At 41.9% G+C, this 27,279-nt stretch overlaps 1 protein-coding gene across 1 annotated transcript in view; it reads right to left on the bottom strand.

Moving 5' to 3' along the window:
* Nucleotides 1–270: 270 nt before the first annotated feature.
* Nucleotides 271–27,279, bottom strand: part of LOC122814274 (complement factor H-like) — a 542,961-nt gene continuing 515,952 nt past the window's right edge. Inside the window, exons 4-5 of the mRNA XM_044086867.1 lie at nucleotides 669–745; nucleotides 271–323 (exon numbers count right to left, since the gene is read on the bottom strand). Coding sequence (XP_043942802.1) covers nucleotides 271–323; nucleotides 669–745 — 130 coding nt within the window. The remainder of the gene's footprint in view (nucleotides 324–668; nucleotides 746–27,279) is intronic.

Raw genomic sequence — 27,279 nt, 5'->3', positions numbered from 1 at the left:
AGGGAGAAATCATCTTCAGACTGACTGTGGTCTTTGTCTGCTCTTAAGGGAAATTGCACTTTACCGTGTGTGTGTACTTGTCATCCTCCCAGTGTCTACGTCCTCCACTGTTGTCAATGGTGAGGATTGAGCCTCCTTGATTACTGGGCCAGTGCTGGGGCATCACACTTTCCATATCACTTTTGCAAAGATATTATAACATAAGGTTGGGGATATACATTAACATAAGGTTGGGGATATGCATAATTCAGCTGCATGAAAATGTACTAACTAATGAAAAGTTATGAGAGAGAAATACCAAACTGTATATGCACTGCCTACCACTAAAATTAAGATACAGACAAGAGAATATAAAATCAGAAATTGTTAAATCAGATGGCAACCATACTTAGCAAAAATAGTGAGAAAATGTCAAAAAAATGGAAGAGAGAAAATATGTATTTATTTATTTACTGGAGTGTGAAAACTACAATGTCTCTTTTACTGCAGCTCAGGCATTAACTTGATATCCAATATCAGATTAGATCATTGGAAAACATGAACATGTTTGCAATATTCTTTAATTCATACATTTTGATTTTTTAAAAGCATTCAAACTAAATGTAGTTTCAGTAAAATATGCCAGATGCATAAGCTGGAAAATATATTTACAGAATACATGTACATACCTTCACAGTGTGGAATGTCATTACTCCAGCCATCAGCCATGCAAACACGGAACGTTCTTTGGCTCACCATATGGTACCTGTATGTAACAAAAAGTGCAATAATGCAGAGACTTTTTGTAATTGCAGTTGAACCATACTGCTTTTATCAACTAGTCATTGTCATCTATAAGCTTCTTATAGCCTAAGCATACCTTCTAACAAAAACTGAAAAATACAGGTACAGTTAATTTTAATCATTTTTTTCTTTATAAATCTGAGTGCAAGGGATGCAGAGAAAGATTATACTGACCGATGTTAACATTCATTTTGAAAATAATTCAAAATTTTGGTACTGAGGTATGTCACAATTCTGTTGGTCACGAAAGCCAAATTCAGTTTTCATTTCACAAGTGAAGAGAAAATATGAATATGTTGGTAAAAATACACATAGGAGGATTGCCAAGTATAAGGCAAAATAGCCAATAATAGTTTAGTTAGGATTGTAGATATTCAATGTAGCAGTAGAGAATAAGAAATGGACATTAATAAATCAATAGGAAAGTTCAAATGAGTGAGATTTTACTTAATTAATAAAGTTTGAGAAATATCCACTGAACATAATCCATTTTAGCAGAGTCCTCATGAGAACAGCTACATTTATATTCACTGAATAATGCATATAATAAAAGATTAAGTTAATAATATTTGCAGTACAGACCATAGCTTGATTATAACAGTTTATTTATTAGCTATCACAAAAGAGAAGACAGGCATGTACATTGCTATCATTATTAGCATTATAATTACAACTATTTCTACCACCACCAGTAATAATAAAGAATTCTGCTAGTAGTTTGTACACTAAATATAATAGAGATTTAATTCAAATAATTCATGTATATGAAATTCAAGATTAATAGAGTACTGTAGTGTAATAAAATAATGTAAACAATAATTTAGTGATTTTGATAGCCATAATGCAAATGGTTATTAAGACAAAAAATGATGTTACATAATGCATGGAAGGAATGGTAATAATTATAAAGTGAAATGTCCAAATGTATCATGCAGCATTAAAGAGGCTATATAAAAATTTAGCAAAATAGCAGCCAATACCTAGGTCAATGATTATGAACAATCATGACCAGGTATTTATCCAGCACTAGATAGGTTATATAATGATTTAGCAGAAGAGCAAAAAATGCAGAATTACATGGGGTATAACATAATTTAGAAGAACAGTGGTGGAGAATGGAGAGAGCTATAAAACTGATAAAATACATGAAGTATGGTGATTATGCTCCCATATTTGGAAACAGACAAATCGTTAAGATGCAGTGGCACAAAACCCAACCTTAACAAATGTTAAGCACACCCTGTTTATGTTATTAAGGTCAGGTCTCATACTAGGTAGTCAAATTTGCGAGTATTGACCAGCAAATGACAGTGGCAGAATAAAAGATTTGGTTCTGCTTGCTGTCCATACTGCTAAGGTATCCCTTCCTCTTACAAACTTAGAAAGTAGCTAGAATAACAGGATATATTTTCATCTGCAAGTTCTTTGAAGGAGATGAACTCTGAAACTCAAATGTATCCCATTATTCAGTAATTTCAATCCTCTGTGATTTGTCTGAAAAACATGGACTTTATGAGGAAGAGACCGAACAAATGAGGCAAAAATCAGGACATTATGTGAAATTCTGGTCAGCTTAGAGGCATGGGAAGCTGAATGTAAACATAAGGGACTGTATTACACTGCCTTTCTGACAGCACCCTCTAAGTGGCTAAATGCCTTATATTTTTTTTCTTTTTTTGACTGTAACTATTAATACATGGAACAGATAAAGCACTATGCACTACAAAACATAATGATCAGGTCCAGAGTCATAACCTTCCATTATGTGTCCTTGACATAGATGCCAAGATTCAGCTGTTGAGCTTCACTCTTGAACTGAATTTCATGGCATCCTTGTCTCAACATAATAAACAGGTTATAATAGGTGACCCACTCATAATCCTCCATGTCTCTTCTAAAAGAATGATGGATTAAGTTATAATTCTGATAACTCCACAGATAAACTGATAGGTACAGTTTGTGTATGGCTTAATAAAGAGGGGAGTATGACTGATACAGTGAATGCATAGGGGTGCATCACAAGTAAGCCACATAAAATATACAGAAATGCTTGGTATCCCAACACAACATAAAACATAGATTAAATGTAGTGGTAATAATAAATAGATAACCTTACTCAAATAGTGAAATTTCGCTAGGTTTTGAATGAAGTTCACACAGTCAGCAATGTAACAAAAGAAATCTGTAGTTTGAACACAAAACAGACCCCGGGATTCAAGAAGCTCGGCACAAGGACAGTTTTAGCCTTGCACTGAACATCCTCACTACAGATGGTGCAGCAGCACCATATGAATATGTATGAGGGTGCGCTACCACACCCTCGACGTGCACAGGAAATGTGTGTGAGTGCAGGGGGCGTGTACAAGTGCTCTATGGAGGCGTAAACATGCCCCAATAGTTGCACAACCTACTATGCTTACTAGTAGAGCCCGCCTCTAGTAGTAAGTCAGTAATTCAGTGTCCTTGGATACCGAAATGTATGCTAAGCATACAAGAGTGTCCACGAACAGTGAAATAAAATTTAAGTAGTAAACATACAAGCACGTAGTGGAATGTTGAGCCCCAGCCCTAGAACTTTCACAATTAGATTCCCCGTGTCCCTGTTATACATTTGAATTGCTGCAATATCGAAGGTGTAAGCAAAGTGCAGCATGTTTGTGCGTCGCTGCCCTCTGCCGAGCATAGCTTACACATCAAAATCATTCAAATAGAGAAAAACATGCAGAATCGACGTGAACGTCAATAGTGTAATGTTTAGAACATCTGCCTAACGAACAGGCATTCACGGTTTGAGCCCAACAATAGCACATATAATTTTCCATGTGGAATGAATGTCGTTTTGCTGTAAAACTGACATGAGTATCACATGAGATATTTAACTAAATGTCATTCAATCAAAGTGGCACTGTCATAATGAATAAGGCACTAGTATGCATGTGTAAGCACAAATAAGCAGCAGTAAACATATATAAGTACCAGTAAGCAAGTCTGAATATGCTTGCGTGGGTCTAAGCAGCATAGGAAATGTATGTACAGATATATACTATATATATATATATATATACACATATATACATATATATATATATATATATATATATATATATATATATATATATATATATATATATATATATATATATATATGAAGAAAGAACGATGTGACAATAAAGCATACAAAAGGAATAAGAAGGGAATCAACAGCAACCCCAATATTATATAGCGCTGTCAACGTATGTCATATCAAGCTGGGCAGGAGTGAGCAAAGCACTGCTACTCACACCACAGGCAGGATATTACCAGTGGGAGTAACATTGTTGATCTGCTAAGTCTACTTTACCCAAAAATTGATAGACTGTTTGACCATCCGACCATTACACAAGCAAGGGCATGTATGTTCAAGGACTAAATTGTGGGAGAGCCTGAGAATACATTGGTTGGGACAACATACGTGTAGGGCCCCTAATGCTCGGGAGAGGGCAATGTGTGGAGGTGTGTCATGGCTGCGATAGCAACTGGACAATGGATGGTATGCGTGTATGTTGAACTTGGGTGGGGTGGAGGAACTATGGGTATGAAATTATGGATCCAGACGTGCCAGGATTGGATGGGCTGGTTGAAATTGGACTGCCTCATGGAGGTCAGCGAATTAATTAGTATATATATATATATATATATATATATATATATATATATATATATATATATATATATATGTATACATATATCTATCTATCTATATATATATATATATATATATATATATATATATATATATATATGTATACATATATCTATCTACATATATATATATATATATATATATATATATATATATATATATATATATATATATATATGTGACTGTAAATATACACATATATATAGCTAGTATATGATACAGCAGTTACAAATTACATATGTTCGCAGGCCGTGCATATGGGCATGAGGGGTCCAATAAACAAACGTGTAACACGTAGCATCAACCCCCCCCCCCCACCTAGGCCGGTGAAATATACAGACACACAATAAAAGTAAACACACCACTGCTTCCTAGACCACCAGCAAGATACTACCAGTGGGAGAGACCTACCAGGTCTAATATTGAAACAAAGACGTCAGTGTCCCTTGTGGGACACCCAAAAATTAATGATCATTGGAGTCAGTCCCTGTAATGATTCATCAAACCAGGCTGTAGACGTACATGGACCAGTAGGTTGTGCAAGCCTGATAACCCATGGGTCGACACAATGTACATGTGTCCCAACACGTGAGAGTGGGCAGTGTGTAGTGGTGTGTTTATACCCCACCTGCACCCACAGTAAGGATGAGTGCTGTAGAGGAGGGGCAGGTGGGGGAACTGTGAGTATGCAATTATGGGCCTAGGTGTGCAGGTGTTGGCTGGTGCAGTCGTATTAGGACCAATCCGGGATGTAAGTAATATTCCAAAATGGGCATAGCTTACACCCATACCTCTCAACCCCTAAGAGCAAATCCACTGGACAGGACATAAACCATTGGGGGAACAAATAGGGACCATATCTCTGAACTGTCCCCGATTTCCAGGGACGTCCCTGATTTTGACTCAAATTCTAACTCTGTCCCACTTAATCCCTCCTAAAACTAATGACTTTTGGAGGAAAAGTGGTGAATTACACGTAATGAATAATGACAACAATTAAGAGTTATAAACATCATTTACCACAGAAAATGTTTATGAATTCATATGCTCTGAGTTTGTCAATGTGTCAGGATAATAGCACTAATATTTTAAATGTGTCCCTGATGTTGTTATGACGTGTCCCTGATTCAGTTGATATTTGTCCCCAATCGTTTGAGAGATCTGATAGGACAGAAAGCACATATTCCACTTACAACCTTAGAAAGATGATAGAATCTTAGGTATGCAGTAGCATGACTCGGCTGAAGGATGTGGGTTCCAAAACCCAATTACTTGTTTGTATTGAAGAGTGTCAGTTCCCATGTATTAGCCAGACAGGTGCAGATTGTAAGAGGAACACACCAATAGTATGAATCAAACTCTGGACAGGCCGCGAATTCCGTACAATCGAACGGCATGCTTTCGCCTAATGGGCAGCCATTCCCGATACTGTAGGCATGTAATCCTATGTAATAGGCATCACAAGGTAATATCGTAGTCCTCACTCCCACCCAGGGGTGTGAGTGTCAGAGGCAAACACCAAATGCAGTGCATTTGCAATTGCAGGAGCAAGCAGGTGTAAGCCTGTTTGGCCACCGGTATGTGAGTATTACACTGGTGAAGGAATGTAGAGGCTAACTGAGAATAAGAAACTGAAACCGGATGTTAGCATTGCTTGGCTCCACTCAAACCCACGCACACCTGCTCACAACTGCTTTAATGTGCCTTAATCACTCCGTATCTAACGGCTTTGTTCTGCCCAGCAACAAAATAAACGGCCTCTGCAAGGCTCGAAACCAGGACCCTGCACACACAGCTAATGTGATTTACTACTAAGCCATGGCAGATATACAGACATTGGATGTTATCACAAACATATCATCCAGCACAGTCATTCAACGGTATAGGAAATGTATTTCATCATGTAGATGTATGTCTGTGTGTTTATGTCCAGATATAGATACATACATATATATAGATATATCAAGAGAATCCCATGTGACAACAAAGCATTACAAAGGAATGAAAAGGGAAACACCAGGAATGCCTGTATTATGTAGTAGTGTTGTCCTATGTAATATCAAGACTCCCTCAGATGACATGTGTCATTAATACATGCAAACAATTGTACATTGGCCAAATACATCACTCTGTGCATTTTATTTACATTAACACAACAGTTCCTGTCCAATCATTATGTGAGAACAGTACTCTTGCAAGGTGCTGTGTGTGACATCATCATCATGAAAAAGATAAATGGGGTAACCATAGAGGGACCGGTAGTGTTGTGTGTACAATGGGGTCATCTGCATCACGTGTACCCGGAACCTTTAGGAGTCATGTGCATACCAGGATCATGTGCCTGAGAGACAGGGGTGAGGACAACTGGAGTATGTTGTGATGCATATTAAAAAGGTTACATGTGTCCAGTGGACATGTGTGTGAAATGGACAGCTATGTATGGGGCAAATGATGTTCTAGGAACTGACTGCCCTTTTGTTTCCGTAGGGTGAGAATGGGATGTGGGGGAAGGAGAGTAGGTATGCTCTTGGAGGATAGGTTGAGTAGGATGACAGACAAGACAGCATACAGGGTCAGTATATGACACGTGGGGGGGATACACCTTGGATGGGGTACATGAGCCCCCAGATGAAAACAGTGGGACAGAGGTCCCCAGCCATGGATAGCCACCACTGCACCAAAACCGCCGCAAAGGTGGCTGTGCTGGGGGCTGTCTAGGAGAGGCAGGCTCACACTGTAAATGTGACACTCTGCCCTCGAGCTGGCATATCTGGCCTCAAGACCCCTTATTGAGCCCCCTATGCACCACGTCCGGGACTGCACGACAGCGGACAAGTTCCTGTCTGGACCTGCTCCCAGGGGGGACAAGCCCCATCCTCAGTGGTGTTTCCACCAGAAGGTGTTGCAGAGCCAACAGAGGTGGAGGTCCAATGCTGGGCCCCAGATGTGCTGGTGCCCGGTGTCATGGCCAGCTGAAGTGGGACAGGAGGTTCTGCCAGTACCTCTAAACCCATACAGCCTATGGTGTTGCAGTTTTAACACAGATATGGCTTAGTAATAGTCAACAGCATTCAGGATTACTTATAACAGCATGCATAGATACGACCATCAACCCAACACAACAGATGGTGTACATTTGCAGAGGGAGCACAACACATGCATATATACTGCATGCCATCTGTACAAAGTGTAGAAGACTTGTGACTGCAGCTGTGAACAGTGGCCCAATATTGGCATGTCACTGAGAACCTCAGACAGTGACTGTCATACCACTGTTTCATGTGACATATGTCCAATCAGGGATGTGATGTCAGTAACTCTGATCACTATCACCATGTACTGACTGCAGTCCTCACACTATGCTTCTGCAGTTCACAGATGTGTGTTCAGTGAGTAACACAGGAAACAAATGGTTCCACACATTGACCAGTCCACAGATGGCCCTACAGATGGGGGTTCCCTCACAAACAGAGCAGTGTCTTGTCAGTTTTAAAACATGCAGAATAGCCATTACCACACACAACTTGCTAAACTGGCAGTAGTCTCAATGAAACATAGCTACACTTACATGCTGTAGTCATGTCTGGCACATCACCCTCCTGTCTTTAGGCTATTTTCCACTGTGTATGTTGTTTAAGGAATATCCAGATATCATCTGTGATGCCATTTACCAAACATCAGATCCAGGTTCCACTCACAGCGACTGTCATGGGCAAAAACCAACATGATGTTCTTAGATATTGTACTGTGTTTCCATGCGATTGGCTATGGGAACATCATCACAAGTGTTCCACATGCAGTCAGCTAGAGGAGGACTGCAATAGGTGCAGAGGCCATCACCTGATCATGACCATCACTTACAAAGTACAAGCTGCTGCTGAGCAGGTGTACAACTCCACATCCACCAGAGAGTGTTTGGGAGGGACAGATAGAGGCAAAGTACATCAGAGAAGGGCTTGGAGACTAAAACCTATCTGTCACACACCTACCAGTACAGGAGTTCAAACCCCTCACTGACTAGCCATTACTATTACAAGTGCATGCAGTTACTCCATGTGCCACAAATCTGACATGTTGGTGTGCTGTAAGAACATATATGTGTGCTGGTGAGTGACATCTGCAACAGAGATATAGTAGACATACATTAGGTGTAGCACACATAGCTGTTCACATGAATGGATGTCATTGTCAACAAAACCACATTCTCTAAGGGACTCAGACACATTGCCACACTTTGCCAGGCCCACAAATACACTTCCTAACTACTTAGTTTGCCACACTGCAGTAATGCACAGGTACCACATGCACCACAGGGGATATCCGGAGGTTGTATGGGCTAGGGCATGTGAGCATGTCTGACATCAGTTGGTATGCTAATGGGAGTTATACTGGGTGTGACTGTAGTTGGCAGCATCATACCCCACATGCAGACACAAGGTGCCAGTACTGACATGCATGTGTGCATTGCTTCATGGGTGTGTAGTGGTTGGCTGTGCAAGATGGCTGTACAAGGCTGGGTGAGGGGTAATCCTTGGCACCACGCCACCCAACAATGGTGTGCAGTGTGGTACAGGGGTGTAGTGTCTGCAATGTACCACACAGATGGGTATTGTATGAACTGTCCTGTCATCCTGGTTACCATTGTGTATGGCCATTGCTTTGCAATGCATGCCGTGTCTGTGTTTGATAGTCCTTGACATGGACATTGCCTGGGATGTGCACATCCCACAATAATGTACAGTGACATGTACAAGTGTACCTGGCTTGGCTGGCACATGTTGTGTACACAAACTGTTATCCTCAGATATGCCAATCCTGGCCTGGTGTGGCAGGACCTGCTTATAGACAGCAGGTTGACCCTGCACCTGCATCGATAGCATGATACATGTATTCCCTGGTGTCAGTGGCATCTATCCATACAGGGCACGTGTGTAAGGCATTGTATGGCCTCTGTGGATCACATTTGATGGCACCACATATGTTGCAGGCATCCAGTGGGGAACATAGTGAAGGCACATTGTCCACAATTATGTGTCTATTGTACTGCTGCTCTCTGCCGCCCACTGCAATCATACCACGCCTACTTTCTGTCATCAATGTGCAGGGTACTAGAAACATAGCAGGATATTCAAGGCAAGTGTGTTTGTGTATGACACATGGGTTCAGAATGTATTCCGAGTAATAGTAGGGTTGCCTACTTTGTTCACCAGGCCTTTTGCCAGATGTAGGGGTATGGCTTGCCAACACAGTCCCTTAGCTGATTGACATCTGTACTCCTTGTGAGGTGGACATTGTGACATATAATACGGACACCATACAGGAAAACTACAAAATCCGCTCCCCAACATGTCCAGTGGTTAGACACTCACAGCCACCTCCACACAGGCTCTGACTGTCAACTACACACACCTGCCATGTCTTGGAATAGAACCCCTACCTAACTAGTTTATCACACTACAGCATTATGCAGTTACAACATGAGCTACAGAGATTACTGGGTTACAGCCGTCCCAGAGGTATATTACTGCGTGGGTGACATCAGCAGGATTGCCAGATGTGGTTATGTGAATTGTAAAGAGTGTGCATACTATAAAAAGCATTATTATTTTCTCAGGCAGACACACACACACAGTTGGCCTGTCTTGGAACAGAACACCTACCTAACTAGTTTATTACACTACAGCAATATGCAGTGACAGCACGCGCTATGCAGAATACTGGGTTACAGCAGTCCCAGAGGTGTATTTCTAGGTTGGATGACATCAGCAGGATTGCCAAAGGTGAGTATGTGAATTGTAAAGAGTGTGCATACTCTAAAAAGCATAATTTTTTTCTCAGGTAGACAGACACACACAGTTGGCCTGTTTGGGATTAGAACACCTACCAAACTAGTTTATCACACTACAGCATTACGCACTTACAGCACACACCATGGAGGTTAGTGGGTTATAGCAGTCCCAGAGGTGTATTCGTAGGTGGATGACATCAGCAGGATTTCCAAAGAAGGGCATTTCAAGTGTACTGTGAGCTGTACATGTCTGTTACCTGAGTGTACCCGCTGCTTACTGTCACGGAAATACATTTACACCCATTTAAAAGTGTCTTATTCAGTCCTAGTTGACAACATCAACAAGTCTTGCAGGTCTTGAACCCTGGACCATGCACACTGAGGACACTGGATGCACCACTAAGCCATCTGGGTTGTATACATGTGGCATGGGGTTTATAATGCACATCTTACTACAGGTATTCCACAGTACTGAAAACAAATGGGACAGTCACTTTGTGTACATATGTACAGTACCCTTGAATGTACTGTACTCTGTGAAACAACAAAGACAAGTGTACATCTGTACAGCTGTCATAACTGCATATATATATGTGCACCTACGGGATGTGTACACACACACACACACACACACACACACACACACACACACACACACACACACACACACACACACACACATATATATATATATATATATATATATATATATATATATATATATGTGTGTGCATATACACAGACACAGCTATAGACAAAGATATATATATATATATATATATATATATATATATATATATATATATATATATATATATATATATATAAAACATGTCTGAACACCCTTTGTGACACAGAAGGGTTCCAAAGGAACTGACGTATACACAAAACAAAGGCATCTCTTGTGTTATAACATTTAAATCTTAATCAGTTCACCAGAGAAGGGATGGTTGTTGTTTATGTGGAGTTTGTGGTGGGGAATGATGGTTAATGTAATCTACCCTGGGGATTGTGGAGTTTGGGTGGGGGAAGAATGGGTATGGACTTACACCCCGGCAACCACTTCTGTGTCACTGCTCGACAGTGGCACAGGAAAATAACATACCCAACTGTAGATGTGCTTGACTGTGTATTCTTTACCATTCCTCACTATGTAATACTTTGTAGACACCAGTCACCACAGATGGCTACCATGGTGTGCTAAAAGACATTACACATGTGTATGCCTGGCTACAGGGTAGTCATACACACAAACACGCACACACTTGCCAGTATTGTGCATACACGTCTTGCCTATGTAACGGTAACTAGTACAGTGGTATGCAGTTGGGGTATGTGCCACAGAATACATACAATTACACTTACTCTGATTCCACTTCTGAGCTGGGTGACATCACATGACTGATTACTTGCAGTGGGGAGGGTGGAAGAGAGAGGTTTAGCAGTTGACAAGGATAAAGACCTGTGCAAAAGGTTGTATCTCTTTGGAATGCAGCAAAACCCGCACTCATGACAGGATGCAGACACACACAACCACATTCAGCCATTTACTGACACACACACTCAGGCATTTGCTGAGACATACACACACACAAACACACTCAGCCATTTGCTGACACACACAAACACACGCACACAGTTGCCAGTGGTGGGATCAGAAATCCTGCCCATCTACAGATCACTATTACAGTACTGCATAGTTACAAGATGCACCACAGAGATTACACATTCCTAGGCGGTCAGAATGCCCTTCTAAGATTGAGGACAACAACAGGGAGACTGACAGTCATGAAGTACATAGCTGTAAACCTGTGCATTTAAAGTAGGTTTCCATTACAAACTGTATGCACAAACAAGACACATCCTCTGCAGGTAGTACATAGGTAGGCCTGAGAGGTATAGTTGTAGCACAACAGGAACCTGAACTGGAGTATGCCCATCTGTGGAGTGGACAGCTACTATCACTATACAGTGTTACAGTGGGCATGCTCATACACTTAGTAGCACAGGGCGGTTTGGGATACACTATGACTACAACTACACAAGGTTATACTGGACATGCTCATACACTTAGTAACAAATGGCTTGTTGGATGCACTGACTCAAATTACACAAGGTGGCAGTGGGTATGTTCATACACTTAGTAGCACAGGTTTGTTTGGGATGCAGATGCAAAAACCAAACGGCTGCAGGTACACTGAGGTGCCCAAAACACACAACAACAGCAAAAGTAAATTAAGGCACCAAAGTTACACACTGGAAATCAGTCACTGTACTTTATTGCGGAAGACAAATGGTAAGCGCTTTCACAACTTAATGTTGCTTCATCAGACCTCCGATTCTAACCACAGAAGGCCACAATGTGCATGCTCATACACTTACATTTACAGAACACGTTGTAATGGACTCCTATTGAAAACACACAGGTTTACAGCTATGTACACTGTACCTGTCAGTATATATGCACATCATACTGGTTTACTAGCTGATACCTGTATGTGGCCCGTAAATGATATATCTGTGTCTGTGCTGTGTGATACACATGCATACATGTACATGAAGTATTGACATATATATGTTAAGTATACACAATCATGCATGTTTGGACATAACAGACAATAGGTTAACTGAGACACACAGGCGGATGCTACCTACAGCATGTGTCACACACCTTGCTGCCCTGAAAGGCATACAGTGATAGCAGGTTGTGGACAGTGGCATTATACGTGGAACAGTGGCATGTGCAAGCATAATGTGTGAGCCACATTGTGTAATGGTACTGAGGTGCAAGTGTCAAGATGACCTCTCCCAGCTGTGTTAGTAGTTGTCATTGTTAGCAGGACTGCTACCCTAAGTATATCTCACATTGGTCATATACACAATTTCTGCTACTGTCCGTCACCTTACATCAGCCATTTGCTACCAAGCACATTACTGCCACTCGCAGTGATGTCATGGTACGAGTGGCAACTGCTAGACCAAAATAATGAGCCAATGTCCTGCTGTTATTATGAGGTTGTCCAGTGTCTGTCATTCCGGGTTGTCATGACTGAACCACAAGCCTTCGACACAGAGCACATGCATCCATGTTTCACGTGTGTGTGGATAATACCTAGGTTGCATTTACCCATATAGCCGCATTCCAAGGCAAATGTCCTAAACACAGAAGTAACACCCTGACACCTACAAGACAATTGCATTGGATGCTTATGCTAACCAGTGCTAGATGTATGGCTTTAGTAATCCATTTGCTCAATGTAGAACCTACAATGGGGAATACTGACATCTGTCCAGTGAGAGACACCTGGCTGAAGGCTCTGCAGTGCACAATTGCACTACCACCATATAACTCAGATCCAGACATGTGGGCCATAACAGTGGTATGGACCATTCCAGGTGGTGGTGTCCACATATTCATAAAGGCTACTCACATGTAAAAACCACTACTCTGACATAACTCATCACAGATGAGTCAGGTACAGGTGACAGTGATAAATGCTGCATTTTAGGTTGTATCCTCATATACATCCACCACCTTGTCCCCAGACTACCAACACACATCCATATGTAGTATGACATAGTATGGTAGACCACCAGATAAAATCCAAAGAAGAACTTCACAGCTGAAGGCACTCCAACCAGGAATCAAGAAAGTATGAGGGCACAAAATAACTTAAATAAATAAATTAACTTTTTAATAAAATGAATATAAAAACCACAATGAATCAAGCGCTTTCACCTGGTTCGTACCAGGCTTTATCAAGATAAACCTGTGTTTGTGTTTGGTTGAATCTTGGTTCTGTTTCAATGGCACAATCACTGCATGTATATGACTGCTTAAGGTTCATTTGTGTAGGATTCAGCATTTGCACATGCATTGTCCATCTGCATGGGTGCCATGACAGTCATCGCTTTGCTCTTAAGAAACATAACATTGGCATTGGAGACTGACTATTTGTAGCATACTGTTAGCCCTGTTTGTGTGACTACTGTGATCCAAGTCATTGGGGTTGATAGAATCCAACATGCATTGAGCGCAGGTGTTGGTACATGAGGAGTCTTCTCAGTTCATAATGGAATAGTTGAGAGTAGCCATTATTATGGTTTTCGTCTCAGACCTAATCTTCCCCATTAGAGCACATTATGACTGTTGAGAAATCTGCGGCACGGTGGGTGATCTGTCGCAAGTTGCAATTTGAATTCCACTTTGGCACAAAGGTAGTTGCTCAGCATAATGCATCTGAAGTCATGCAAGTGCAACTAGCATGGGGGTGGACATATCCTTCAGGAATATGGACACACCTGCGTTTGAATTGGAAACACCTGTGTGTTCCAATAAAGGATAACAGGCAAGAGGTGAGGTATGTGTTAGAACATGGTCATGCAGGTGAGCTCTCTGGAGCATTGAAACATGTCTCAGCCACTGCAAAGATATGTTCTCCATGTTAGAGATTGACATATGTGTGTCCATGCAGTGTTTCTGACATGTATCATTGTGTAGCGAGACCCACAGTTTATTGCTTGGCTGCCCCAATAGCAGTGGACCTTCACTTGAACTGTGCATGATGAAGGCACTATAGGGGAAGCATGAGCCCTAGGCAGTATCCAGATTCCCAGGGGTGGCAGGTGCAGGCCCTGTACGGCAAAGCATCATGGTCTGTCAACCATGTTATCCCAGGCAGACAGATACTGGATACCCTTTGACTTGCACCACTACACTAGACAATTGTAGAATACAATCCTTTTGTCCCTGTACTGCAGTATAATTCTGGCCAATGGCAGAATGCTACCCAGGCCTTGGGACATACCTGCATGGGCTACAAGATCTGACAGTTCCTACATGTGTTTCCATGCAGTCCAGGCTACTGCATCACAGGTCCTGCACAACAACATGGAATATGCCAGAGCCATGTGTATAGTTCAAAGGGTGGTCTGAGTGTATGGGTATCTGGCTAATCATGGCAGACAGGCAGCTGATAGTATGTATGCCCTCATACAGGTCGGTGTGTAACATAGTGTTTGCATTCACAAATGAGTACTGTTGGGCATGTTTCCAGCCACTTGTTCTGAGGTGTGGCACAATTATGCAAACTATGTCATACAGTTTGTGTATTTCATTGTCTGTCTCTTCCAGCTTGGGAGGTCACTTGTTTGGCCAGATACTTAGAAGCATCTGTGAATGTGTATGATTTCTGGTAGTGTGTGTGGGTGTCCTTACTGTGTTCTGGTAAGGGTATGTGTTGGTTGTGATGATGAGATGCATGTGTTAACCTACACCTCATGACTGTCCAGTCCAGTCATGGCTGTAGACTAGGCTGCCTTCCAGCTTACCCATGTAGCTGCATCCCAAACTGTGTGTGGGGCATGGTGTTAGGTGGGTTTGGCAGTGTACATGGCATAGAGATTACATTCCCCCAGGATGGCCACATACATAAAGCTGACATTAGTAAACACCAGTAGCTGACTAGTGGACATGCCTGTATGCACATTCAGTACTCCAAGTACCAAGTACTGTATTTAGTTTACTTATTGCTTATGAAGATGGTTTAGACAGCTATGCTCACATGTAAATATTTGTGTTATGGACGTGACAACACTGGCTATTGCGGAAACATTGTAGCTACCTTTAGCAGCAATCCTCATCTGAGGAGGACATCACATCCTGATAGTTGATTACAGATGATGCAAGTGTCAACAGGTCTGTTTCCTTCTCTGGGTATATACTCACATATCCACCAAGACCATGAGCTATGTTGGGCACATACACCCACTCTCCAAACAGAGTCATGTATCAATAGACTCTGATGCCACTATCAACATGATCAGGATTTAATCAGATAGTGTAAGCCATCACCTATGAAGTGGCTATTACACATGGGCAGCAGTCTCCTACATCTTACACTCCTATTGCAGATGTTACACTGGAGTTAAAGATGATATGCAACCTGTTTCATTACCAGTACTGTGCGCTACCTTACATACAGTATGTAAAAGCGGCTGCTAGGTTGGCAATGAGAGGTTAGGCTACACAAACCTGGTAGTTCAACCAGTGTGTCTCTGCTCTCAATATCCACTCTATGTAGGTGTGCCCATAGCCATTTTACCCAGCCCTGTAACAAGGGTCACTGCACATTTAAATAATATGTTCACATTAACAGTTGTTATTGCTTGCAAATGATACTTGAGAGGACCAGCCCTGTAACAAGGATCACTACACATTTACATAACATGTACACATGCACAGCTGTTATTGCTTGCAAATGATACTAGAGAGGTCCAGCCCTGTAACAGAAGTCACTACACATTTGCATAACATGTACACATGCACAGCTGTTATTTCTTGCAAATGATACTAGAGAGGACCAGCCCTTTAACAAGGGTCTCTACACATTTACATAACATGTACACATGCACAGCTGTTATTGCCTACAAATGATACTAGAGAGGTCCAGCCCTGTAACAAGGGTCATTACACATTTGCATAACATGTGCATATGTACAGCTGTTATTGCTTGCAAACGATACTAGAGAGGTCCAGCCCTGTAACAAGGGTCACTAGACATTTGCATAACATGTACACATGCACAGTTGTTATTGCCTGCAAATGATACTAGAGAGGTCCAGCCCTGTAACAAGGGTCATTACACATTTGCATAACATGTGCACATGTACAGCTGTTATTGCTTGCAAACGATACTAGAGAGGTCCAGCCCTGTAACAAGGGCCACTACACATTTGCATAACATGTACACATGCACAGCTGTTATTGCTTGCAAACAATACTTGAGAGGTGGATATTACATGTGTTATGTGCATGGATAGTCACCTAGCTCTTCCAATTATCTTTGCTATCATGCTGCTAAACTGTCAGCTGAATAGAAATTATATGTATCCTGTTACTGAGTATTGTAATTGCCAATAGACATAACTACTGTTTGCATAACATAACAGAACTGCTATGCAGAATGGAATACAGATCTGCCTAAAATACTGTACATTACACAGTTATTGGCACAATATCCCACAATGCACACCATATTTGCACAGTAAACCCACCTTTGACATGTTCATCTTACTTATACACCCATACATATGTCGACTGTTACAATATATCGACATATACTATCTCCTGTTATAGCACATACTTGTTGAACCAATCCTGACACTGACAGTGGCTGGAAGTGAATTGGTGAGTTCCAAGCCCATATCATCCTTGTGGTGAATGCAGAGTTTGTCTTGTGACCTACAGCAGTACACACACAGAATCCTACAAGCATTACTACTGCTCAGCAATACATCACTACATGATAGCTATTTCCACTATATGCATTGATTAAACTGTAATTATTAGAGAACAGGTACTACATACACAGACATACTACATGTTATACATACCTTCTTAGTAACTGGAGGTGTTATTGACTAGTATAATACTCGTTTTTGGTTCGTCTTTCAGTGTTTTGTACTGTCCTACAGGTAGATACAGATGGTTTGAATGTGTGACAAGGCAACCTTTTATAGTTACAGATCAGTAACATGTGCTATCCCGATAACCAATTGGTGTTCCTAAGTAGCTAATTACATGCACGTCAGCTGCACTGCTACTGCCTTCGCCAATACCATGGCCACAGTGGAGTATAACTGAGTACTCCACTTGGGCATTGTCTGTTTGCCTTACTTGTGAGGAAGACGGCATGGAAGTGTTGTTTGGAATCTATTGCAACAGCTGTATGGAGATGAACAGTAATATATTGTGTGTAATACCTAGTGGATTTAGTCTAAATGTGAGTACTGCTGTTATATTTCTGAACATTGCTACTTGTGCAGGGTTTGTCTGTACCTAATACTTCTGAATATGTTTCAGTCTGGCCAGGTTGTTTGACCAGCTCAAGGCTGCATAGCTATGCATATAATGGTAGGGGGTTTACAGTGTGCTTACCAGACATATTTAGTTTGGTGTTACTGTGTATCATACTGTGCTGATAATCAGTACACGGTAACACTTCCTGGTGTACGAACCTTTCAACCCTCTGAAACGGGATTAGTTCATACAAACCCTGTTACATCAGCAACTGTTCAATTGTATAACAGCAACTATTTCACATAGGGCCATGTTAGTGTGTCTATGTCCAGGTATGTTAAGGTTTCAGCAGATGTTGTACAGTGGTTGAATAATTGGTTATGGTATGACAGTATGTATTGATGTAATTATTTTGGTTGTGGGGTAGATGTTGGTGGATGTACATAGCACATGCAGGTGTGTAGGAAACCCTGTTATACAGCGTCTATATGTGTATGGGTGTTCTTTCCCCTATGTGACCACCTATCCCTTAGTGGACTAATACTATGGTAATTGCAGGCTGATTCATTAAGGCACTGTTAAATGCTTCCTGTATAGCATGCAGGTACTGTTAGTCCTTGCATCCTTTTGACAATACATCGGAATGTAATAAAGTTTTGCAAAATGAAAGCTGTTTGCGTATTTGTGTCATGGATATTTGCAGTCATTGCAGTTGTTTTGCTGACTGTGTCCATAGACCATATTTGTAATAGTGTATTGGCATATACTCTTCATGTTATTTTCATATTGTTTGGGGGGCCGGAATGATGTGTGATTGCTATGGTCCATGTTATACTCAGATATGAACACTTCGGATGCTGTCTACACACATGTATATATATATATATATATAAGTGTGTGTGTGTGTGTGTGTGTGTGTGTGTGTGTGTGTGTATGTATATAGATATATATATTATTGCATATGTTTCTCTGTACCTCCATAGATGTGTAGATGTTTTTAACCTATCTATATATCTACATATATATGTAGATCTGCATATATCGACATGTATCTGTGTATCTCTTTCTCTCTCTCTCTCTCTCTATGTATATATATATATATATATATATATATATATATATATATATATATATATATATATATATATATATGTATATATATTTATCTATATATGAGTATACACCTTTCACTGGGTACATGGCGGGTTGTCCTATTTAAACACATTCGTCCCTTTTGTGTTTTAACCTGTCTGCATACATAACTGGGATAGGTATATCCCAGGTAGCTTAGTGTTAGGTTACTCTGAGAATGAAGTACATGATTGTGGATTCTAATCCTGGCAGGTGTTATTATTTTACCACTTGAGTAGGCACTGGTAGGGAAAGTGTGAATAACGTACATTTAAGCGGTTGTAAGCAGGTTTCCCGTGGTCTGCACGATGTTAAGCAAAGGTTAAACCTGTGAAGCGCTTCTCCGTTTACCATGTTTCAGCACCACTTACCATCGTATAAACCTGTGGAAACCCGCTTACAACTGCTTAAGAGTGCTTTAATCCACCTGCATCCAACAGCCCTTATTCTGGCCCTTAAAATAACTTAACAGCCCTTGAACCCGGGACCATGAACACCACAGTCACTGACTTTACCACTAAGGCATCTGAGATATGTACAAATGTTATGGTGTTTAGAATATACATTTTACTACAGGCATTCCTCACTACTGAAAACAAATGGGACAGTCAGTTGGTGTACATATGTCTAATTCATGTTAATGTTCATATGTTTGTGAAATTAGGTGTTGCAATATGACATGACAGGGTGTATTATGAATGAGAAAGGTTCTTTTTTTGTGTCCTTTTTATATTGACCCCATACTCCATGTATACCCCATCCAGTTCACTTATTGAACATCTGACCCAGACCGTCCTTGCTGCATGATTTCATTGCCCATTATTCCTCCCCCACCCCAATCTTCACATAAACAACAACCATCCCTTCTACGGTGAATTAGGTTAATATTAATAGTTATAATACCAGAGCTGCATGTGTTTTGTGTACACTCCAATTCCTTTGGAGTGCTTCTGTGTCAAGAAGTATGTTCATAAATGTTTATATATATGGCTATTGATGTAACTGTATAGTATATATATATATATATATATATATATATATATATATGTATATGTGCAGCCATCACTGACATGTATATATATGTATATATATATATATATATATATATATATATATATATATATATATATATATATTTCGTATTAATTTATAACAGTAATACATATGTAGACTGGAATGTGTTAGTTCACAAACTACAGTACATTACATTGTACTGTACATATGTACACAAAGTGGCTGTCCCATTTGTGATCATTACAGTGGAATGTATATGGTATAAGGTGTAGTCTCAAGACTGTGAAACATGTGTATACCTCAGATGGCTTAGTGGTAAGTCCCATGACTATAGTGTGCATGGTCCAGGGTTCAACACCTGTGATGCTTTGCAAATGTTTTTTACTCCAGAATAAGGCTCATTTAAACAATTTTAAGCATGTTTAAATGTGTTTGTGTGACATCATAGCAGCGGTTAAACAGTTAAACAAACTTTGTAACGTATAACCTGTGCGCACAAACATGGCCACATCCGGTAACTACTCGGGATATATACATGTCAGTGAATTGACACCTCACTATGTGCTTACATAGCATTACATTCTCTGCTGAATGTGCTCTCCAGCACACATGGGTTTATATGGGTGTTTCAAATGTTTATTATACAGACGATTACTACCTATATATGCAAGCTGTGGTTAAGGTATACTTTTGAACATGATAAACATCCCTGCCTTTATCGGGATTGGGGCCTCGAATACACAGATACTATGCAGATGCTGTAACCATTACACTGTTAACATTAATGTTGCTTCCGCCTATATCCTATTTAAATGATTTCTATGTGTAAGCTATGCTAAGCAAAGGGTGGAGGCCTCCAAACCCACTGAGCTTCACTTACTCTTGAAATAACAACATATAACAAATGTACTGTGAGACAATACATTACATTCCTAACTACATTAGGCATAGCCCCTCACTGACACACTTCAAGGGAAACCTTGTTGTGTGAATGGGTAACAGAATATACACCCCTGGGATCATGTGTCCCAGAACCATACAGCCAGGGGGTGGGGGAGCCTGTCCAGTTTGATAGCTGCAAGACCTGTTGGGGAAATTGAATGGTGTTGAATTGTCACATTAACATGCCCTCTTTAGATCACTAAGTGCCCCTATCACCCTCCACAACCCCAGTCTTTAACAGCTTCCAGCAACTCTGCCTGGAATTGCTTCATTGGCTATGCTTGACAGCAACTCAGTTACTTCATCAATGGTGCAAAGAAAGCCAACACACTGTAGCTATGTTTCTAATTGCCCTTGGGCAGATAGGTAGTAGGCTATCTGTGAACCTCTAAAGTGCAGGCCATCACAGCCATAATATGTGAATAAACAGATCTTCAGATCACAATATACAGTGAGAAATCACCATGTAGTCAGGAAACAGTTAAGTACAGCAAGAACATACAGAACACTGTTACTTAGTCACTCCAAAAGCCTATCTTAGAAGCTAGAAGACTTCTATAAGTTTAAGGCTTTCTATTGCTTACCAGTTGGTTACCTACAGGAGTGATGAAAAACAAGCACAGATGGGGAAAATGCATGCACCAATACCATACTGGCCTATGTGTCAGTCTTTGGCTTTGGAATACTGGCCAAAGCTATTGGCACTCCCATGGTGCCTTATTTAGGAGAGTCTTGAATCTGTAAACAGCACAATAGCAGAATCAATGATGGTTATGCTATTCAACACCAGGGTTTGTGATCACAACATTCATGCACTCACAGCACTCCTCAGGATGGACAACATCAACATCTGTGCAGTAACTGAGATCTGTCTTAAGGCTCCTGAGAGCACACCAGCACTACCAGACTACAACCCATACCACACATTTCAGCCACAGAACATGGACTGACACAGACATGGAGTGGGTGTATCCAGATTCATCAGGGATACCTACACCTCCAGGTTAGTGGGGCAGCATGATACCTCTGAGGTCATCTATGTGAAGCTAACATCAGCCACAATTGCAATGTAAACTGTGGCCTGCTACAGATCACCCTCCATGACCCAGGACCACTACTCCACCTACCTGGAGACAGTGGAGAACATGAAAGTCCTAATGCACACCCTGGCATTGGTCAATGTCAACCACCATACCATTAACTTGGAAACTTACTTCAGTACTCACTTCCAGGCCCAGCGCTTCCTGGAATTTATGACCTAATATGCCCTGTATCAGGTTGTAACCTCCCTAACGAGGGGTGGAAATATACTATAAGTGGTCATCACCAACATGGACAACAGGTGCACCACAGCGGTGGTTAACCGGTGACTGGTTAGATCTGACCATGAACTATTCACTGTTTCCACACCCAATCATCTCCCCCACCCATGGATACCACAGTGTATACCTTTCCTACAGCTAAATTTACACTACTAGTGACAGGGGTGGGGGGTTTCACAGCCCCCAAGCTAAGGGGAAACACTGCTCAAGATACAGACAAATTTTCAAATGCAGTCTATAAGCACCTACATGGATGCATAGATCGTGCCATCACTGGTAAACCAAGACTCACTCCTCCTAGACAAGGACACCAGTCTGGTGGACCTCTGCCATAAACAAGCTATATTACAGAAGTAGGACAGTGTTCCAGACAAACAGCAAATCCAACAAAGGGCAGACATCCGTGACCACTATTAGTATGATACATAGGTCCCTCATGACATCATCCAAGGCTAACATCAGCAGGAGAATACGCAAGGATTCAAAAGATAACCACAAAGCCTTCTTTGGCTATGTCAAGGATCTAAGTGGTGACACACAGATTTGCACTGTGCCGAGGAAATATAGCACAAAATATGCTGACCCTACTGATATCTCCAACATCCTTGCAGATACATTCAGTGCATACTTCACCCCCTAAAGAGCCCACAACACTACCCGAAAGGTACAGTATCCCACACATCAGAGACACACAGGTGGAAATGGCCCTCTCTAACAGAAGAACACAGCATCAATGGAGGCAGATGTTGTCCCAGACTGCATCTTGCAAACTGTACAAGACAACCTGACCCCCCACCTAATTAAGCTTTCCAACCTTAGCCTCTCCACAGGCTACATGACCATACAATGGAGCGTGGCAATGGTTATTCCACTCCATCAAGGTGGAATCACAACTGACCATGGTAACTATCACCCCATAAGCCTGACTAGCCTGGTCTGCAATGGTATGGATTGCATCCTCATGGCACTCATTAACAAAGACATTGGTAACCTCCGAACACGTGACCCAACCCAGGTCAGCTTGGTTGAGTGCAGTTCATGCCTACTGAACCTGTTTGATGTCTTACATACAGTCACCAAGACGTTATATTACAGGGGAGGTGGTTCACACATACTACCTGGACATCATCAAGGCTTTTGACACCATGCCCCACTCAGGTTTTATTAATAAACACACCAGCCTGTATATACACCCATACATCAAAGGTTGGGTTGCCAATGGGCTTAAACACAGAACCCACATGGCACGAATAGTGGTCTCCAGGTCCAACTCTTGACCAGTCATGACTGGTGTCCCACAGGACTCAGTCCTGGTAGCTCTACTGTTTGGCATATACTTCTCAGAGGTACAGGCAAACACAGGTGGACTACAGCAGCCTATGTTTGGCAATGACTGTGAACTGGGAGCATTGATTGATAGTCCAGCTGACACAGACATCCCTCAAGGGGCCTCACAGAGACCGTCACAGGGTGTTAACATCACGGCCTCCAGCCAAGTGCTACTAACTGCATGGTCATTCCATTGTGGAATATTAAACACCCACATATTAACATATAAGTGGCAGCCACTTTAATACGGACGAGGTAATTGGGTATCTGGGGACTAAGGTAGATAGTGATCTCCCCTTTGACAATCATATCTCCACAGTAGTTAGGACATCCTTCTATGTAGGCCATCTGATTACTAAAGGATTCCCATCTAGATATACTGGGGTTATAGTGCCCCATTACTCATCACTCATCAGTCCCATCATAGGATATAATAACCCATTTGGGATGTACCTCAGAAAACACTTCCAACAGCTGGGAGGTCCACGAATATACCTCGCCAAGAAGAATACTGGCCTCCACCATATGGCCTATGCAGCCAGACTGAATAAACTCCTGCTTTACTCAGTGGCATCTCGTTTACCCAGAGATATTCTCTGCTGGCCAACACAGCCATGTCAAACTCAGGCTTAATGGATATGCTCCACTTATGGGAATCCATGTCACAGTGAATCACACACTGTAGTGAGCTGAACCTTGCCACAACAATAACTGGAAGATGCTGGAGGGACAGCTTCCTGTCACAGACACTCTCCATACTTTGGAACAACATCCCTAACTACATTATACAGAGCCCCTCACTAACACTCTGCAAGAGAAACCTTGAAGAGGGGATGAGGAACAGTAGATGCACCCCAGGGATCCTGCCATTGACTCTGCTCCACAGAAGGACAGTTAATGAATCAGTGGGGTGGCAAAAGCTGACACATTTTGGCTGGTCTTATGAATGGCCTCTGGCAGTTGGCCAAGTACCTACCTATGAATCTATACATACAGTATCAGCACATGCTGATAGCTTAATTTACTGTTCAGGTGTTGACTTACCTTGTGCCAATGACAGTTGTGTGTGCAATAGTTGAGGGCTGCCTATGTTGGATGCACACAGTAGACTGCCTATACATGACAATTTACAGGTAGTCTTGTGTGTGTGCCATCCATTATTACTGTGTGTGTAGGTGGAGAAAGGTGTCATTCCCTAGGTGCCTACACTGTCAGTGTGTGTGCTATATGTTCCCTCTTTGCCAAGGCATGGGCATATTGGGCATGCCTCTATCTGCCTACTGGGGCTGGCTCAGGGTGTTCATGGTCTGAGTACCTCTGTGCCTGTGGGCCCCTTGGCAATGGTGGTGGGCTGTGAGGGCCTTCACCATTCTGTCCCTGTTGCAGCTATTTCCGCAGGACCATATTCTGTAGCATGGCACATACTATGAAGATGTGGGCACACATGCCTGGAGAGTACTGCAAGGCTCCACTGGATATATCCAAGCAATGGAACCATGATTTCAGCATCCCAAACACACTCTCTATGATGATTCTGATTTGTGTATGTGCCTCATTATGGCATTCCTGCATGGGTGTGTGTGCATTTCTGATGGGAGTAATCATCCACAGTTCCAGTGCATAGCTAGCATCCCCCACTAGGTGGCCATTTGTGATGTCCCCCCTGGCAAATAACCGATACAGCTGTGAGGCATGCCAGATGTGGGAGTCGTGATAGCTTCTAGGGCTGCCAGCACACACATCCCTGATAATGCCCTGGGCATTGCACATGACCTGGCAGTTGATGGAGGGGTATCCCTTGTGGTTTATGTAGTGCCTACCCTGCTCACCAGGTGGTGACTTGATGTGTATGTGCGTGGAGTCTATTGCACCCAGTACCTCCGCGTATTCTGCCACACGGTGGAAGAGACGCATATTGCTGGCCAACTCCTCCTGCATTCGGTGGAAATATATGTGCTCATTGGCATGTGGTATATGGATTCCAGGAACTGGTGTAGTACCCTGGATGCTGATGCCTGTGAGATCCCCATGATATCCCCAGTTGATCTTTGAAAGGTATCTGTAGCTAGTATTCTCAGGCTTACACATACCTTTGTATCCACTGGGATGGGTTCCCCTCTGTTTGTTCTGGCTCTGAGGCATGGCCGGCACAGCTCCACAAGTTGCTGTAGGATGTCCCTGTCCACCCTGTAATGCTCTACTATCTCCAGATCATGTAGCCCCTGGTAGGTTACCCTGGGTCTGAACACTCTCCTCCTCCTCTGGTACCTGAGCTGGTCGTGTGCATCATCCTCCACACCACCTTCAGTCTCCAACACATGCTGGTGGATCAAAGCTATGGCAGCCCCTAACATGTACATACTAAAAGTTCCCTGTCTGTATACACCACTGGTGCAGAGTGTATGGGGAATACACAAATGCGTGTGAGGTGCTTTCACACTTTATACTATTGTGCTATGAATGATGCTGATGTCAGTGGATGTGTATTGGCTATTCCAGCTGAAGTGTGTCTTAATTATGGGTTTTGCAATGAGTACTGCAAGTGTGGGGCCTTTACTGTGGAGATCTGCTTGGCTGCCTTGATTAATCTGTTGCCCTTTAATTCACTTTTAAACCTGGATCCCCCTCCCATTATCAGGCATGCATCCACCTGCCATCTTTTTTGTTTTGTACTTTCCCTATACAGTCATGGCAAAATGCGTCTTGTAGCTGATATACTGCAAATTGGCTTTCTTCTGCTTTGACACTTTACTGTTTTCTTTGCAGTACAGCCCCTCCCTTTTCTTGTTCTGCAGGTAGCTGCTTGCAGCCTTTTTAGCTGTTTTCAATGGCCCACTGTAGGCTCCTACGTGTTAAATAGTCATTTGTACTCCAATTTTACTGTTGCAGCATTTTCTTATTTCTTTCCTATATCCTTCCTGTTTCAGCTGCAGTGCGCACCACGCAAACCCATTTACCAGGTTTACGCGCATTTTCATCTCCGTTCACATGCATACTCGGATACCTTGTGTACTCTCAGCTAAGCATAGCTATGGCCAGTTCAACACACCCCTATCCTGCAGCTTTGCCTAGCTAGGGTCAAACCAGTTTAGCAATGTTCCAATGTGCTTACAGCAATGGCAACACACCCCTCGCTTGATGTAATCTTTATCTCAACGGCAGACCTCGGTGTTATAATGCTACGTTGAGAGGTGCATCCTTACACCAGCTGAGAATTTGTGATTCACTATTACTCCTCTCATTTGCATGGTATTGCCTACTAATTCCTAGCTACTGCACATAACACTGTCACAGCCCCTTAGCAACCCATGTGCCATAGTATGATGTAGCATGCCTGGCATTGAGTATTATGGTGAAATTGTGATTTGTGTTTCATTGCAGTTTTATTCTATATTTTTATATTTTCCTTGCGATCCCCTTTGCGCACCACTGCCCTGCCCTTCCACATCGCGATAGTGCAACTCTATATATTAAATGTTAATTTTAT

The sequence above is a fragment of the Protopterus annectens genome, chromosome 10.part0 (genome assembly GCF_019279795.1).
Source record: "Protopterus annectens isolate FY-2018-M chromosome 10.part0, PAN1.0, whole genome shotgun sequence".
Lineage (NCBI taxonomy): Eukaryota > Metazoa > Chordata > Ceratodontiformes > Protopteridae > Protopterus > Protopterus annectens.
Note: the sequence above shows the minus strand (reverse complement) of the source record. Positions and strands in the feature narration are given on the sequence as shown.